The sequence below is a fragment of the Staurois parvus genome, unplaced genomic scaffold (genome assembly GCF_062004578.1).
Source record: "Staurois parvus isolate SC_StPar_1 unplaced genomic scaffold, SC_StPar_1.0 ptg000011l, whole genome shotgun sequence".
Taxonomy (NCBI): domain Eukaryota; kingdom Metazoa; phylum Chordata; class Amphibia; order Anura; family Ranidae; genus Staurois; species Staurois parvus.
This window is the reverse complement of record NW_028317807.1, coordinates 16,087,121-16,104,724: the sequence shown is the minus strand read 5'-3', so window position 1 is coordinate 16,104,724 and position 17,604 is coordinate 16,087,121. Positions and strand designations below refer to the sequence as shown.

At 48.2% G+C, this 17,604-nt stretch overlaps 1 protein-coding gene across 1 annotated transcript in view; it reads left to right on the top strand.

Moving 5' to 3' along the window:
* The window catches only part of CPO (carboxypeptidase O), a 134,205-nt gene extending 117,178 nt beyond the window's left edge, over positions 1-17,027 (top strand). Inside the window, exon 12 of the mRNA XM_089671161.1 lies at positions 16,255-17,027. Within this exon, the coding sequence (XP_089527287.1) occupies positions 16,255-16,520 (266 nt within the window). The 3' untranslated portion in view covers positions 16,521-17,027. The remainder of the gene's footprint in view (positions 1-16,254) is intronic.
* Positions 17,028-17,604: the final 577 nt, after the last annotated feature.

Here is a 17,604-nt window from a genome sequence, read left to right as displayed (position 1 = left end):
CAACACACCAGCAGTGTGAGGAGACCTGAAAGTGGCACATGGCAGAGTGTGGCGATGGAGACAGCAGCAATGGGAGGCCGTACAGGCACCCATGAGAGACTCTGGACCTGGCAGCAGCATGAGGAGGCGGTATATAGGGGCCTATGGCAGATTAGGGGCCTGGCAGCAGCTATGTGAGGCCCGTAATCTGCCTGCACCCTATGTCAAAAAATTTAACACACCAGCAGTGTGAAGAGACCTGAAAGTGGCACATGGCAGCAGAGTGTGGCGATGGAGACAGCAGCAATGGGAGGCCGTACAGGGACCCATGAGAGACTCTAGACTTGGCAGCAGCATGAGGAGGCGGTATATAGGGGCCCATGGCAGATTAGGGGCCTGGCAGCAGCTATGTGAGGCCCGTAATCTGCCTGCACCCTATGTCAAAAAATTTAACACACCAGCAGTGTGAAGAGACCTGAAAGTGGCACATGGCAGCAGAGTGTGGCGATGGAGACAGCAGCAATGGGAGGCCGTACAGGGACCCATGACAGACTCTGGACTTGGCAGCAGCATGAGGAGGCGGTATATAGGGGCCCATGGCAGATTAGGGGCCTGGCAGCAGCTATGTGAGGCCCGTAATCTGCCTGCACCCTATGTCAAAAAATTTAACACACCAGCAGTGTGAAGAGACCTGAAAGTGGCACATGGCAGCAGAGTGTGGCGATGGAGACAGCAGCAATGGGAGGCCGTACAGGGACCCATGAGAGACTCTGGACTTGGCAGCAGCATGAGGAGGCGGTATATAGGGGCCCATGGCAGATTAGGGGCCTGGCAGCAGCTATGTGAGGCCCGTAATCTGCCTGCACCCTATGTCAAAAAATTTAACACACCAGCAGTGTGAAGAGACCTGAAAGTGGCACATGGCAGCAGAGTGTGGCGATGGAGACAGCAGCAATGGGAGGCCGTACAGGGACCCATGACAGACTCTGGACTTGGCAGCAGCATGAGGAGGCGGTATATAGGGGCCCATGGCAGATTAGGGGCCTGGCAGCAGCTATGTGAGGCCCGTAATCTGCCTGCACCCTATGTCAAAAAATTTAACACACCAGCAGTGTGAAGAGACCTGAAAGTGGCACATGGCAGCAGAGTGTGGCGATGGAGACAGCAGCAATGGGAGGCCGTACAGGGACCCATGACAGACTCTGGACTTGGCAGCAGCATGAGGAGGCGGTATATAGGGGCCCATGGCAGATTAGGGGCCTGGCAGCAGCTATGTGAGGCCCGTAATCTGCCTGCACCCTATGTCAAAAAATTTAACACACCAGCAGTGTGAAGAGACCTGAAAGTGGCACATGGCAGCAGAGTGTGGCGATGGAGACAGCAGCAATGGGAGGCCGTACAGGGACCCATGAGAGACTCTGGACTTGGCAGCAGCATGAGGAGGCGGTATATAGGGGCCCATGGCAGATTAGGGGCCTGGCAGCAGCTATGTGAGGCCCGTAATCTGCCTGCACCCTATGTCAAAAAATTTAACACACCAGCAGTGTGAAGAGACCTGAAAGTGGCACATGGCAGCAGAGTGTGGCGATGGAGACAGCAGCAATGGGAGGCCGTACAGGGACCCATGACAGACTCTGGACTTGGCAGCAGCATGAGGAGGCGGTATATAGGGGCCCATGGCAGATTAGGGGCCTGGCAGCAGCTATGTGAGGCCCGTAATCTGCCTGCACCCTATGTCAAAAAATTTAACACACCAGCAGTGTGAAGAGACCTGAAAGTGGCACATGGCAGCAGAGTGTGGCGATGGAGACAGCAGCAATGGGAGGCCGTACAGGGACCCATGAGAGACTCTGGACTTGGCAGCAGCATGAGGAGGCGGTATATAGGGGCCCATGGCAGATTAGGGGCCTGGCAGCAGCTATGTGAGGCCCGTAATCTGCCTGCACCCTATGTCAAAAAATTTAACACACCAGCAGTGTGAAGAGACCTGAAAGTGGCACATGGCAGCAGAGTGTGGCGATGGAGACAGCAGCAATGGGAGGCCGTACAGGGACCCATGACAGACTCTAGACTTGGCAGCAGCATGAGGAGGCGGTATATAGGGGCCCATGGCAGATTAGGGGCCTGGCAGCAGCTATGTGAGGCCCGTAATCTGCCTGCACCCTATGTCAAAAAATTAAACACACCAGCAGTGTGAAGAGACCTGAAAGTGGCACATGGCAGCAGAGTGTGGCGATGGAGACAGCAGCAATGGGAGGCCGTACAGGGACCATGACAGACTCTGGACTTGGCAGCAGCATGAGGAGACGGTATATAGGGGCCCATGGCAGATTAGGGGCCTGGCAGCAGCTATGTGAGGCCCGTAATCTGCCTGCACCCTATGTCAAAAAATTTAACACACCAGCAGTGTGAAGAGACCTGAAAGTGGCACATGGCAGCAGAGTGTGGCGATGGAGACAGCAGCAATGGGAGGCCGTACAGGGACCCATGACAGACTCTAGACTTGGCAGCAGCATGAGGAGGCGGTATATAGGGGCCCATGGCAGATTAGGGGCCTGGCAGCAGCTATGTGAGGCCCGTAATCTGCCTGCACCCTATGTCAAAAAATTTAACACACCAGCAGTGTGAAGAGACCTGAAAGTGGCACATGGCAGCAGAGTGTGGCGATGGAGACAGCAGCAATGGGAGGCCGTACAGGGACCCATGACAGACTCTAGACTTGGCAGCAGCATGAGGAGGCGGTATATAGGGGCCCATGGCAGATTAGGGGCCTGGCAGCAGCTATGTGAGGCCCGTAATCTGCCTGCACCCTATGTCAAAAAATTAAACACACCAGCAGTGTGAAGAGACCTGAAAGTGGCACATGGCAGCAGAGTGTGGCGATGGAGACAGCAGCAATGGGAGGCCGTACAGGGACCATGACAGACTCTGGACTTGGCAGCAGCATGAGGAGGCGGTATATAGGGGCCCATGGCAGATTAGGGGCCTGGCAGCAGCTATGTGAGGCCCGTAATCTGCCTGCACCCTATGTCAAAAAATTTAACACACCAGCAGTGTGAAGAGACCTGAAAGTGGCACATGGCAGAGTGTGGCGATGGAGACAGCAGCAATGGGAGGCCGTACAGGGACCCATGAGAGACTCTAGACTTGGCAGCAGCATGAGGAGGCGGTATATAGGGGCCCATGGCAGATTAGGGGCCTGGCAGCAGCTATGTGAGGCCCGTAATCTGCCTGCACCCTATGTCAAAAAATTAAACACACCAGCAGTGTGAAGAGACCTGAAAGTGGCACATGGCAGAGTGTGGCGATGGAGACAGCAGCAATGGGAGGCCGTACAGGGACCATGACAGACTCTGGACTTGGCAGCAGCATGAGGAGGCGGTATATAGGGGCCCATGGCAGATTAGGGGCCTGGCAGCAGCTATGTGAGGCCCGTAATCTGCCTGCACCCTATGTCAAAAAATTTAACACACCAGCAGTGTGAAGAGACCTGAAAGTGGCACATGGCAGCAGAGTGTGGCGATGGAGACAGCAGCAATGGGAGGCCGTACAGGGACCATGACAGACTCTGGACTTGGCAGCAGCATGAGGAGGCGGTATATAGGGGCCCATGGCAGATTAGGGGCCTGGCAGCAGCTATGTGAGGCCCGTAATCTGCCTGCACCCTATGTCAAAAAATTAAACACACCAGCAGTGTGAAGAGACCTGAAAGTGGCACATGGCAGCAGAGTGTGGCGATGGAGACAGCAGCAATGGGAGGCCGTACAGGGACCATGACAGACTCTGGACTTGGCAGCAGCATGAGGAGGCGGTATATAGGGGCCCATGGCAGATTAGGGGCCTGGCAGCAGCTATGTGAGGCCCGTAATCTGCCTGCACCCTATGTCAAAAAATTTAACACACCAGCAGTGTGAAGAGACCTGAAAGTGGCACATGGCAGAGTGTGGCGATGGAGACAGCAGCAATGGGAGGCCGTACAGGGACCCATGAGAGACTCTAGACTTGGCAGCAGCATGAGGAGGCGGTATATAGGGGCCCATGGCAGATTAGGGGCCTGGCAGCAGCTATGTGAGGCCCGTAATCTGCCTGCACCCTATGTCAAAAAATTTAACACACCAGCAGTGTGAAGAGACCTGAAAGTGGCACATGGCAGCAGAGTGTGGCGATGGAGACAGCAGCAATGGGAGGCCGTACAGGGACCATGACAGACTCTGGACTTGGCAGCAGCATGAGGAGGCGGTATATAGGGGCCCATGGCAGATTAGGGGCCTGGCAGCAGCTATGTGAGGCCCGTAATCTGCCTGCACCCTATGTCAAAAAATTAAACACACCAGCAGTGTGAAGAGACCTGAAAGTGGCACATGGCAGCAGAGTGTGGCGATGGAGACAGCAGCAATGGGAGGCCGTACAGGGACCATGACAGACTCTGGACTTGGCAGCAGCATGAGGAGGCGGTATATAGGGGCCCATGGCAGATTAGGGGCCTGGCAGCAGCTATGTGAGGCCCGTAATCTGCCTGCACCCTATGTCAAAAAATTTAACACACCAGCAGTGTGAAGAGACCTGAAAGTGGCACATGGCAGCAGAGTGTGGCGATGGAGACAGCAGCAATGGGAGGCCGTACAGGGACCCATGAGAGACTCTGGACCTAGCAGCAGCATGAGGAGGCGGTATATAGGGGCCTATGGCAGATTAGGGGCCTGGCAGCAGCTATAGGAGGCCCGTAATCTGCCAGCACCCTATGTCAAAAAATTAAACACACCAGCAGTGTGAGGAGACCTGAAAGTGGCACATGTTTGAGGCATGATTCATGGCGGATTTAGTCAGTTGTGTCAGGAACTGGTGGTTTGAAATCCAGACTAATCCACGCCTGATTCATTTTCACAAACGTGAGTCTCTCCACACTTTGGGTGGACAGTCGTGTCCTCCGCGGAGTTACAATACCTCCTGCCGCACTAAACACGCGCTCCGATGCCACGCTACTGGCCGGGCATGACAGCCTTTCAAGGGCAAATTCAGCTAGTTGGGGCCAAAGGTCAAGTTTCGTTGCCCAGTAGTCAAGGGGATTGTCTACCTCGGTTGGCAGGGTGCTGTCCAAGTAGGCCCAAGCCTGTTGTTTGAGCTCCTGCTCCAGGTCCACCTGATGCTGCTGCTGCTGCTGCGGCTGGTTAGTAGTTTCCTCACTGCGCTGGTGAAGAAAGCTACTCATCATCGACTGCAGACTGAGGCAGCCGCTGCTGGTGGAGCTGCCACTGCTCCTACCACCCCACCCCTCCCCTGCTGCCATGCCAGCGGAACGCGAGCGCACAGGGCCCACAGTGTCTGAGGATGGACGTTGGCGCACAAAGGCAGAGACCAACTGACTACATAGGTGGTTTTTATAGTACGTAATTTTGGCCTCCCTCTCAGCAGGTGTGAAAAAGGCCACCATTTTGGACCGGTAGCGAGGGTCCAACAAGGTGGACAGCCAAAAGTCATCCCTCTGTCTGATGGTTATTATTCGGCTGTCGCTACGCAAGCAACCGAGCATGCTATGGGCCATTTGTGCCAAGGAATGCGAGGGACTCCCTGCCTCCATCTCCACAGCATACTGCCACGGTGCGTCTGGGTCCTCTGTCTCCTCCTCCTCCTCCTCTACCAGATGCTCCTGCTCCTCCACTCCTGTCCGCTGAGTGGAAAAACCACCCATTTCACTCAATAATTCCTGAGCACAAATGTCCTCCTCTACCTCCTCCTCTTCTTCCTGTCCTGCCCCCACAGGGGTCATGTGGCGTTGAGATCTGTGCGCCACGTCTACCGCACCCTGACCAGCCATTGTTAACAGCATTTGTTCCAGGACGTGCAACAGAGGAATGACGTCGTTCATCCCATAGTCCTGCCGACTCACGAATAGCGTGGCCTCCTCAAAGGGCCTGAGCAAGCGGCAGGTGTCACGCATGAGCTGCCAATGGCTGACATCTAAGTTACACAGGGGAGTACCTTTATCCGCTTGTAACATCAGGAAATCGGTGATGGCCTTTCGCTGCTCGTAAAGGCGGTCTAACATGTGTAGGGTTGAATTCCACCTTGTTGCAACGTCGCAGATCAGGCGATGCTGTGGAATTCCGTTCTGCCGCTGCAGCTCAATGAGGGTGTTCTTTGCGGTGTAGGAATGGCTGAAATGCATGCACAGTTTACGTGACATTTTAAGGATGTCTTGCAGTGGGATGGTGGATTTTAGGAACCGCTTGACAACCAGATTGAACACGTGAGCCATGCATGGCGCATGGCACAACCTTCCTTGACGCAGAGCAGACACCATGTTCTTTCCGTTGTCAGTCAACATGGTTCCGATTTTTAGTTTGCGCGGAGACAGCCATCTGTCGATTTCTCTGTTCATTACACTCAGCAGTTCCTCCCCTGTGTGACTACGTTCGCCAAGGCATACCAGGTGCAGCACAGCGTGACACCGTTGCGCCCTGCACATGTGATATGCCGGTCGGGTAATGGGACTTGGCACGGGGGTGGCGGCTGAGGACACGGCGGAAAAAGAGGTGGTAGAGGCGGACATGCTTGCTGGACCAAGGACGTGCAAACGTGGAGGCAAAAGCGTCGTGACCTGTCCAAGTTGCTGGTGCGGCTGTGCCGGCACCACGTTCACCCAGTGGGCCGTAAATGACATGTACTGTCCCTGACCGTAGTTACAGCTCCACACGTCGGCGCTGCCGTGCACTTTGGCAGAGACCGACATGCTCAAAGACTGGCCCACCATCTCTTCTACATGTGAATGCAGGGCTGGCACTGCCTTTTGGGCAAAGAAATGACGGCTTGGCACTCTCCACCGCGGCGCGGCACAAGCCATCATTTCTCGGAAAGGTGCTGAGTCCACCAGTTGGAAAGGGAGGGACTGCAGCACCAGCAACTTGGACAGGAGGACGTTCAGCTTTTGCACCGTCGGGTGCGTGCTCGCAAACTGTTGTCTCTTGGATACGGATTCCAAGAAAGACTGTTGACGGAATCCGAGAAGAGGAGTAGCAGGAGAAGGAGCATCTGAACGAGCGGAAGATGCCAATGAGCGACAACTCCCCTCAGCAGAGGTGTTGGAGCCTTGACTGGCTGATAGAGGGCGATTGACGACGTCGGGTGACGGAGCAAGTAACGGAGCGGGTGATGGAGCGGGGGCTGGGGCAGGCAGAACCGCCGTATGTTTATCACGGTTTTCCCAGGCCACCGAATGGTGACGCTGCATATGCTGACGCAACGCTGTAGTCCCAACATGGGCCCCCTGGCCACGCTTGCATTTCTGGCCACATAGTCGACATACGGCTACGTTTACTTCCTCGGGCGGCTTGAGGAAAAATTGCCACACCACCGAGTAGGAAACTTTGCCCCCGCTACTCTTCACTGGCTGACTGCTACTTCCTCCGTGCGCACCGGCACCACTACTGGCCGTGGTGGTAGGCTGCAGTGGAGCTGGTGCTCTACTCCGTGGACGTTTGGCTCCACTGACACTGATGCGACCCTGCTGCTGTCTCCTGGGCAACCCACCGACTGTTTTGCTCGCTGCCAAGCTGCCACCCTCTTCTCCTGATGATGCGGAAGAAATTGCCTGATGACGACGAGGCTGCCAAGTGCGATCAACCTCCTCATCATCAAGTAGGGTCTCCGCCTCACTACTAGCCCCCTCGGCTGCGTCTGGGTCAGGAGACAGACCTGTCTCTAGACCGGCTACCGAGCCACTCTCCTCGCCAGTACTTGTTCGCTTGGCTGCTGAAAAGGCCGATGTCTCCCCCCGTTCCTGACCGCCCTCTGTTAGCTCTTCCTCACTGTACAGTGGGGCTGAGCCCACAGCATGCGATACTTCGCTTGGTGAGGGAACAGCAAAGGACAGGGGCAGGTAGAGGACACGTGATTTCAGTGGGCTTGGTCCCGGGCCATGCCAACTAACGGTTGTGTCTGACGTACCCACCGACCGTTGGCTGTAGGTGTCAGAGGTGACCTGGGAAGAGGAAGACGACCGAGCCAACCAATCAATGACGGCAGGGTTGTCGGTGGAGACACGACCGCTGGATGACACCGGGAGCACTGGCCTCTGGCTGCGAATACTGCTGCCTCGACCCCTTCCTCTGCTGCCACGTCTGCTCGCTCCTAAAACATTGCCTCCTCTGCCACTCCTCTGCATGTTGTCTGACATACTATTTAATTCAACGATTAGGTGTCCCTGAGTAACAATTCTCTGGCACTCAGTAACAATTCTGTCTGTCCCTGAGTATGAATTCTGTGGCCCTGAGTAACAATTCTGTGTCTGTGCGAGTAACAATTCTGTGTCTGTGCGAGTAACAATTCTGTGTCTGTGCAAGTAACAATTTTGTGTCTGTGCGAGTAACAATTCTCTGGCACTCAGTAACAATTCTGTCTGTCCCTGAGTAACAATTCTCTGGCACTCAGTAACAATTCTGTCTGTCCCTGAGTAACAATTCTCTGGCACTCAGTAACAATTCTGTCTGTCCCTGAGTATGAATTCTGTGGCCCTGAGTAACAATTCTGTGTCTGTGCGAGTAACAATTCTGTGTCTGTGCAAGTAACAATTTTGTGTCTGTGCGAGTAACAATTCTCTGGCACTCAGTAACAATTCTGTCTGTCCCTGAGTAACAATTCTCTGGCACTCAGTAACAATTCTGTCTGTCCCTGAGTAACAATTCTCTGGCACTCAGTAACAATTCTGTCTATCCCTGAGTATGAATTCTGTGGCCCTGAGTAACAATTCTGTGTTTGTGCGAGTAACAATTCTGTGTCTGTGCAAGTAACAATTTTGTGTCTGTGCGAGTAATAATTCTCTGGCACTCAGTAACAATTCTGTCTGTCCCTGAGTAACAATTCTCTGGCACTCAGTAACAATTCTGTCTGTCCCTGAGTAACAATTCTCTGGCACTCAGTAACAATTCTGTCTGTCCCTGAGTATGAATTCTGTGGCCCTGAGTAACAATTCTGTGTCTGCGCGAGTAACAATTCTGTGTCTGTGCAAGTAACAATTTTGTGTCTGTGCGAGTAACAATTCTCTGGCACTCAGTAACAATTCTGTCTGTCCCTGAGTAACAATTCTCTGGCACTCAGTAACAATTCTGTCTGTCCCTGAGTAACAATTCTCTGGCACTCAGTAACAATTCTGTCTGTCCCTGAGTATGAATTCTGTGGCCCTGAGTAACAATTCTGTGTCTGCGCGAGTAACAATTCTGTGTCTGTGCAAGTAACAATTTTGTGTCTGTGCGAGTAACAATTCTCTGGCACTCAGTAACAATTCTGTCTGTCCCTGAGTAACAATTCTCTGGCACTCAGTAACAATTCTGTCTGTCCCTGAGTAACAATTCTCTGGCACTCAGTAACAATTCTGTCTGTCCCTGAGTAACAATTCTCTGGCACTCAGTAACAATTCTGTGTCTGTGCGAGTAACAATTCTGTGTCTGTGCAAGTAACAATTTTGTGTCTGTGCGAGTAACAATTCTCTGGCACTCAGTAACAATTCTGTCTGTCCCTGAGTAACAATTCTCTGGCACTCAGTAACAATTCTGTCTGTCCCTGAGTAACAATTCTCTGGCACTCAGTAACAATTCTGTCTGTCCCTGAGTATGAATTCTGTGGCCCTGAGTAACAATTCTGTGTCTGTGCGAGTAACAATTCTGTGTCTGTGCAAGTAACAATTTTGTGTCTGTGCGAGTAACAATTCTCTGGCACTCAGTAACAATTCTGTCTGTCCCTGAGTAACAATTCTCTGGCACTCAGTAACAATTCTGTCTGTCCCTGAGTAACAATTCTCTGGCACTCAGTAACAATTCTGTCTGTCCCTGAGTAACAATTCTCTGGCACTCAGTAACAATTCTGTCTGTCCCTGAGTAACAATTCTCTGGCGCTCAGTAACAATTCTGTCTGTCCCTGAGTATGAATTCTGTGGCCCTGAGTAACAATTCTGTGTCTGTGCGAGTAACAATTCTGTGTCTGTGCAAGTAACAATTTTGTGTCTGTGCGAGTAACAATTCTCTGGCACTCAGTAACAATTCTGTCTGTCCCTGAGTAACAATTCTCTGGCACTCAGTAACAATTCTGTCTGTCCCTGAGTATGAATTCTGTGGCCCTGAGTAACAATTCTGTGTCTGTGCGAGTAACAATTCTGTGTCTGTGCAAGTAACAATTTTGTGTCTGTGCGAGTAACAATTCTCTGGCACTCAGTAACAATTCTGTCTGTCCCTGAGTAACAATTCTCTGGCACTCAGTAACAATTCTGTCTGTCCCTGAGTAACAATTCTCTGGCACTCAGTAACAATTCTGTCTGTCCCTGAGTAACAATTCTCTGGCACTCAGTAACAATTCTGTCTGTCCCTGAGTAACAATTCTCTGGCGCTCAGTAACAATTCTGTCTGTCCCTGAGTATGAATTCTGTGGCCCTGAGTAACAATTCTGTGTCTGTGCGAGTAACAATTCTGTGTCTGTGCAAGTAACAATTTTGTGTCTGTGCGAGTAACAATTCTCTGGCACTCAGTAACAATTCTGTCTGTCCCTGAGTAACAATTCTCTGGCACTCAGTAACAATTCTGTCTGTCCCTGAGTAACAATTCTCTGGCACTCAGTAACAATTCTGTCTGTCCCTGAGTATGAATTCTGTGGCCCTGAGTAACAATTCTGTGTCTGCGCGAGTAACAATTCTGTGTCTGTGCAAGTAACAATTTTGTGTCTGTGTGAGTAACAATTCTCTGGCACTCAGTAACAATTCTGTCTGTCCCTGAGTAACAATTCTCTGGCACTCAGTAACAATTCTGTCTGTCCCTGAGTAACAATTCTCTGGCACTCAGTAACAATTCTGTCTGTCCCTGAGTAACAATTCTCTGGCACTCAGTAACAATTCTGTCTGTCCCTGAGTAACAATTCTCTGGCACTCAGTAACAATTCTGTCTGTCCCTGAGTAACAATTCTCTGGCACTCAGTAACAATTCTGTCTGTCCCTGAGTAACAATTCTCTGGCACTCAGTAACAATTCTGTCTGTCCCTGAGTAACAATTCTGTCTGTCCCTGAGAATGAATTCTGTGGCCCTGAGTAAGAATTCTCTGGCACTCAGTAACAATTCTGTCTGTCCCTGAGTAACAATTCTCTGGCACTCAGTAACAATTCTGTCTGTCCCTGAGTAAAAATTCTGTGGCCCTAATAACGTTTCTGTGGCCCTAAGTAACAATTCTCTGGCACTGAGTAACAATTCTGTCTGTCCCTGAGTATGAATTCTGTGGCCCTAACTAGCGTTTCTTTGTCCCTAAATAACGATTCTGTGGCCCTCATTAACAAGTCTGTGTCCCTGAGTAATGGTTCTCTGTCCCTAAGTAACTTCTCTCTGTCCCCAATTCTCGTTTCTGTGGCCCTAACTCTGTCCCTGTCCCTAGTACAGAGCGGTCTGCCTCTGTTCAATGACTGCAGGCAAATGAAGATTTCCAAAATGGCCGCTATATATACCTCGACCATTACACAGTGCTGGCTGGCTGGCTGCTGATTGGCTGATGCGATCACATGTCGTTGAGGAATGCATTATGGGGCAGCGCGCCTTGTCTGCGCGCCTTCCCCGACATCCCCGCTCCGTCGCCGCACATGTCAGCCGCCATTTTCGGAAAAATTTCGATTCGCGCGTCCGAATTAGGCTGTTTTTCGGATTCGGCACGAATCGAAATTTTTCCGATATTCGACTCGAATTCCACTTCGGATACTTCGATTCGCTCATCTCTAATTATTATTATTATTATTATATAGGATTTATATAGTGCCAACAGCTTGTGCAGTGCTTTACAACATGAGGGCAGACAGTATAGTTCCAATACAATTCAATACAGGAGGAATCAGAGGGCCCTGCTCATTAGAGCTTACAATCTACAAGGGAGTGTCAAGTGATATAAAAGTCGATAACTGTGGAGAATGAGCGGATGAAGAAAGTGAAAATACAGTTGTTAGGTTGAGGTAGCATAGGCTTCTCTGAAGAGAAGGGTTTTCAGGGATCGCCTAAAGGTGGACAGAGTAGGAGATATTTGGGCAGATAGGGCTGGGAGTTCCATAGGATGGGAGATGCTCAAGAGAAGTCCTTGTCTTGAGAGGAACAAAGAGAACTATTTGGTTGATATTTTGAGACTAGGTTAGTGATGTAGCTAGAGGCAGAGTTATGGATGGATTTGTAGGTTATTGTTAGTATTTTGAATTTAATTTGTTGGATGAGCGGAAGCCAATAAGGGGATTGGCAAGGAAGGATACTAGACACTGAATGGTTGGTAAGGGGGATGAGTCTGGCAGCAGCATTCATGATGGACTGAAGGGGGCGATAGCCTATGTAAGGGCCAGTTCACACTAGATGCATTTTAGTGTGCTTTGTTTCTGCATTCAAAGTGCACAGAAAGTAGGTTATATGGTTGTCAATGTGATAGTTCAAATCAGTGCAGTTCCAGTGCATTCCACTTGCAGAAAAAAAAGTAGAACAGGCTGCATTTTTCTGTACAGAACTGTACTGGAAAGCAATACAACATCCAAAAGCATAAAAAGGGCACTGGAGTGCACCAACAATGCACATGCCCCTATTTAACTTGCAGAAAAGGAGAGGGGAAAAATAAACCGGAACACATCAAAAACTCATTGGAACATGCCAAAAACGCATCAAAGATACACCAGAAGGCGCCAAAAATGCACATGTGGAAACACCTCCAGAACGCTTCTGGACTGCGTTTCTATGCTGTGAACCAGCCCTATAGGTAATTCAATGAGGAGAGGGTTGCAGTAGTTGAGGCAAGTGTTAACCAGGGAGTGAATTAGAAGCCTTTGGTGTCATTGGTTAGGAAGAGGTGTATTTTGGAGATGTTGTAGAAGTTGAGGTGGCAAGCTTTAGACAGTGATTGGATGTGGGGGCAGAAAGGAGACTTCAGAATCCAGGATTACACCTAGCACCCTGGCATGTGGTGACGGGTTGACAGTTGCACCATTGATCTTGACAGAGAAGTCAAGGGAAGGGGCAGACAGGGAGGACATTTTATGAACTTGGTTTTGAATAGATTGGGTTTGAAGTGGTATGGCATTCAGACTAATTATTGATGCATGAGGATGCTGATGTTGTGAGCTGAGAGGTAGAGAGATAGATTTGGGTGTCATCAGCGTAGAAATTATATTGAAAGCCATGGGAGGCTATCAGCTGATAGGGAGGAGGTGTAGATTGAGAATAGGAGAGGTCTAAGAACAGAACCGTGGGGACTCCGATGGAAAAAGGAGGAGGAAGTAGAATTGTAAATGACACTGAAGGTGCAGTGGGATAGGTAGAATGAGAACCAATGAAGAGTACAGTCATGGAGACCAAAGGAGTAAATTTGTTTTGAAGAGGAGGGGGTTGTTAAACGCACCGAAGGAAGCTGAAAGGTCCAGAAGTAGGAGTACAGAATAGTGTCCATTGGTTTTAGCTGTTAGTAAATTGTTTGTGATTTTTAGGAGAGCTGTTTCTGTGGAGTGTTGAGGGTGAAATCCAGACTGAAGGGGATCAAAAAGGTTCTCCACAGTGAGGTGGTTGTTCAGTCGGTTGTAGACCAGGTGTTGAAGGAGTTTGGAGGAAAAAGGGGAGTAAGGCGATTTGGCATAGGTTGTTATGATTGGTGGGGTCTAAGAAAGGCTATTTAGGTATGGGGGTGACTAGTGCAACTAATAAGGTGGTGATCACAGAAAGGAAAAGGATTGTTGGAGAGGTTGCATGGAGTGCATAGGTAGGAGAACACAAGGTCAAGGCTGTTGCCATCAGAGTGAGTAGAAGCATGTATCCATTGCTTCAAGTCAAAAGAGGAGGTTAGACTGAGAAGTTTAGAAGTAGCATGAGTGTAACTATTAACAGGGATGTTGAAGTCACCGAGAATGATTGAGAGAATGTAGGGTAGCCAGGCAGAGAAATCATCAAGGAAAGTTGGATAGCATTGTAGCACTTTCACCACTGTTAAAAGACGTTTATTGTTTACAAAACTCAGGTTATTACAACAGAGACTCCTGTCTCATCAGACAGCTAAGTCCAAGGTTTCAGTCAGACAGAGGAGGCTGCCATGCAAGCTGCTATTTTATGCAGGCTTTTAAGGTAACCCATAGTGCTCAGGGAACCTTCTATTCTTTATTAAATGTTGAAAAAAATTGCATATTTATAAATAAAAAATAGATATTGACTATTAGTTTAAAAATATACTAACCCCCCAAAAAATATATCTGACCCAAAACCATTCTGATTTCCTCATAATAAGTGGAAGACTTAGTGTTGGCCAGACACCATGTACAGTAGATGTTCCTATGGTTCTACAACAACAAAAAAGCTTCAAAGCACTGTTAGCAACAGATCACCATAGGAGCTCTGAGTATATAATGCATATTATTGAGCTTTGTAATAGGTGTATTGTTAAAGCATGAAAAATGCAAGGTCCATTTATCTTTCATCTCCTTACAGTTGTGTCCAAAATTATTCAACCCCCACTGAAATTGAGTGTTTTGGCCAGTTTGACATTGCTTTTGATCATTCAGTCATCTTGCTTACATTTACATTAAAGAGGCACTTGTAGGTCAGACAAATATAACATAACAGTTATAATGAAATAACCACAAATGTCTTTTCTGTGCTCACAGCATTATCAGTTTTATTCAACCCCCAAGTGACATTCAATCTTAGTACTTAGTACAGCATCCTTTTACAGTTATAACAGCTTTTAAACGTGAAGCATAGCTTGACACAAGTGTCTTGCAGCGATCTACGGGTATCTTCGCCCATTCTTCATGGGCAAAGGCCTCCAGTTCAGTCACATTCTTAGGCTTGCGCACTGCAACTGCTTTCTTTAAGTCCCACCAGAGGTTCTCAATCGGATTTAAGTCTGGTGACTGCGATGGCCACTCCAAAATGTTCCAGCCTTTCCTCTGCAACCATGCTCTAGTGGACTTGGAGGTATGCTTGGGATCATTGTCCTGTTGAAAGGTCCAACGTCTCCCAAGCCTCAGGTGTGTGACGGACTGCATCACGTTTCCATCCAATATCTCCTGGTACTGAAGAGAATTCATGGTACCTTGCACACGCTGAAGCTTCCCTGTACCTGCAGAAGCAAAACAGCCCCAAAGCATGATTGACCCTCCACCATGCTTCACAGTAGGCAAGGTGTTCTTTTCATCATAGGCCTTGTTCTTCCTCCTCCAAACATAGCGTTGATCCATGGGCCCAAACAGTTCTAATTTTGTTTCATCAGTCCACAGAACACTATCCCACAACTTTTGTGGTTTGTCCACATGGCTTTTGGCATACTGCAGTCGACTCTTCTTATTCTTTGGAGACAGCAAGGGGGTACGCCTGGGAGTTCTGGCACGGAGGCCTTCATTACGCAGTGTGCGTCTTATTGTCTGGGCTGAAACTTCTGTACCCACATCTGACAAATCTTTTCTCAGTTCCTCAGCAGTCACACGGGGACTTCTCTCCACTCTACGCTTCAGGTAGCGCACAGCAGTCGAAGTCAGCATCTTCTTTCTGCCACGACCAGGTAGCGTTTCAACAGTGCCCTTTGCCTTGAATTTGCGAATGATGCTTCCTAAGGTGTCTCTTGGTATGTTTAACATCTTTGCAATCTTCTTATAGCCATTGCCCTTCCTGTGAAGAGAAATCACCTCTTCTCTTGTCTTCCTGGACCATTCTCTTGCCTTCACCATGTTTGTAACCACACCAGTAAATGTCTAGAAGGAGCTGAGTATCACAGTCATTTTAAAGCTGCCTAATTGGTGCTTATTATGCTTGATTGCTGCTCGGTGACATCCACAGGTGTTTTCAATACCTGATGGAAAGCACCTGTATGAACCTCTGTTCTTCAGAGTGGTAGTCTTTAAGGGGTTGAATAATTGTGGCAATGAAGAAACCACATAAGAACCATTTACTACTGTATTACATAAACAATTGATGTCATTTTAGTTGCATTTGGGTAGTTACAACGTCCTTGTAGGATTTGATTCTGAATACAATTCCAAATGTACACTATAGTCCCTAAACCCCTTTACAGCATTGGGGGTTGAATAATTTTGGACACAACTGTACCTCTGACATTGACTTCCATCCACTTCCTGTATGTCCATCAGCGTGCTGAAAAGCTCAGCGACGTCAAGTCAGAAAGTGCCCAGAAGTCTTCTTATTTATCAAATAAGTAATTCTTAATTAAATTAGCTATTAAAAAATAACTTTTGTAAATATTAATTGGCCTACATTTAGTTTATATCAATTTTAATTCTTTCTGCAGATGAAGCTTCTGGAACATCTCAAGATTGGGTCCATGACCTAGGGGTTGAATTCTCTTATACTATAGAGTTAAGAGACAATGGTACTCACAAGTTTATATTGCCAGAGGACCAAATCCAACCAACATGTGAAGAAACAATGGCTGCAGTACTAACCATCATAGAATATGTAAATGACAAATATTTTCCTAATCAGGCTTCTACAAATATTCACATGCTTTATCCAATTGTCCTTCTTCTTAATACAGCAGTTACATTATTGGTATAGCTTTATTGATTAATTCTTTGTGTAAGTATATATAAAGTTGATTTCTTTAAAATCTGAATTGAAATTCAATATCCAGTATACTCAGTTAATGCGATACTGCTTACTTGTCAAGCAAAATGATTCAGAGTGCAAAATAATCGGAATCAAGTGAGCTCTTATAGAGCTTTTTAATAAACATGAATATGTAATTTTCTAGAATATAGAGGACAGCAAAGCACAATAGAATATACACCATAAAACAATCCTGGTAATGTAGGCACATCTGTTTTCTGAAAACCTTGAATTATCAGTGAAACAATGAACCTAGCTCAAAATGTACTCTCTTCGAGTCTCACAGAGCATGAAGCACTGACGAATGACTGTGTACACTGTGAGCCTAATTACGTATTCTTAAATGTTAAATGTCTTGTGATTGTATTAGATTAGGATGTGCACCTTGTCAAAGGAACTTCCTTAAAAAATAAAGATTACTGGTTGACATACTGTAAATATACAGTATATAACTGACTTTTTTTTGTTTAGTGTTTTTACACCTGTCAATTCTCATTTTTTAGCCTACACTTTACTTAAGAATGCTTGTTGGCCTTGGTAAATACACATTTAACCACTTATACGCCCTTCTTGCCCAGGCCAATTTTCAGCTTTCAGCATTGTCGCTCTTTGAATGACAATTGTGCCACCATGCAACGCTGTACCCATATGAAACTTTTAGCATGTTTTTCACACAAATAGAGCTTTCTTTTGGTGGTATTTAATTGCCGCTGGTTGTTTTTATTTTTTGCTCTATAAACAAAAATGAGCAAAAAATTTTAAAAAAAAAGTTTTTCGTTGTTTCTATTGTAAAATTTTGCAAACAGGAAATTTTTCTCCTTCACTGATGTGCGTTGATGAGGCTGCACTGATGAGCATTGATAAACAGCACTATTGGGCACAGATAGGCGGCACTGATATGTAACAATGATGGGCACTGATAGGCAGCACTGATGGGTGGCACTGCTGGGCACAGGTGGGTGGTACTGCTAGGCACTGATGGGCACAGGTGGGTGGTCCTGCTGGGCACTGATCATCAAGGCATTTACCATCA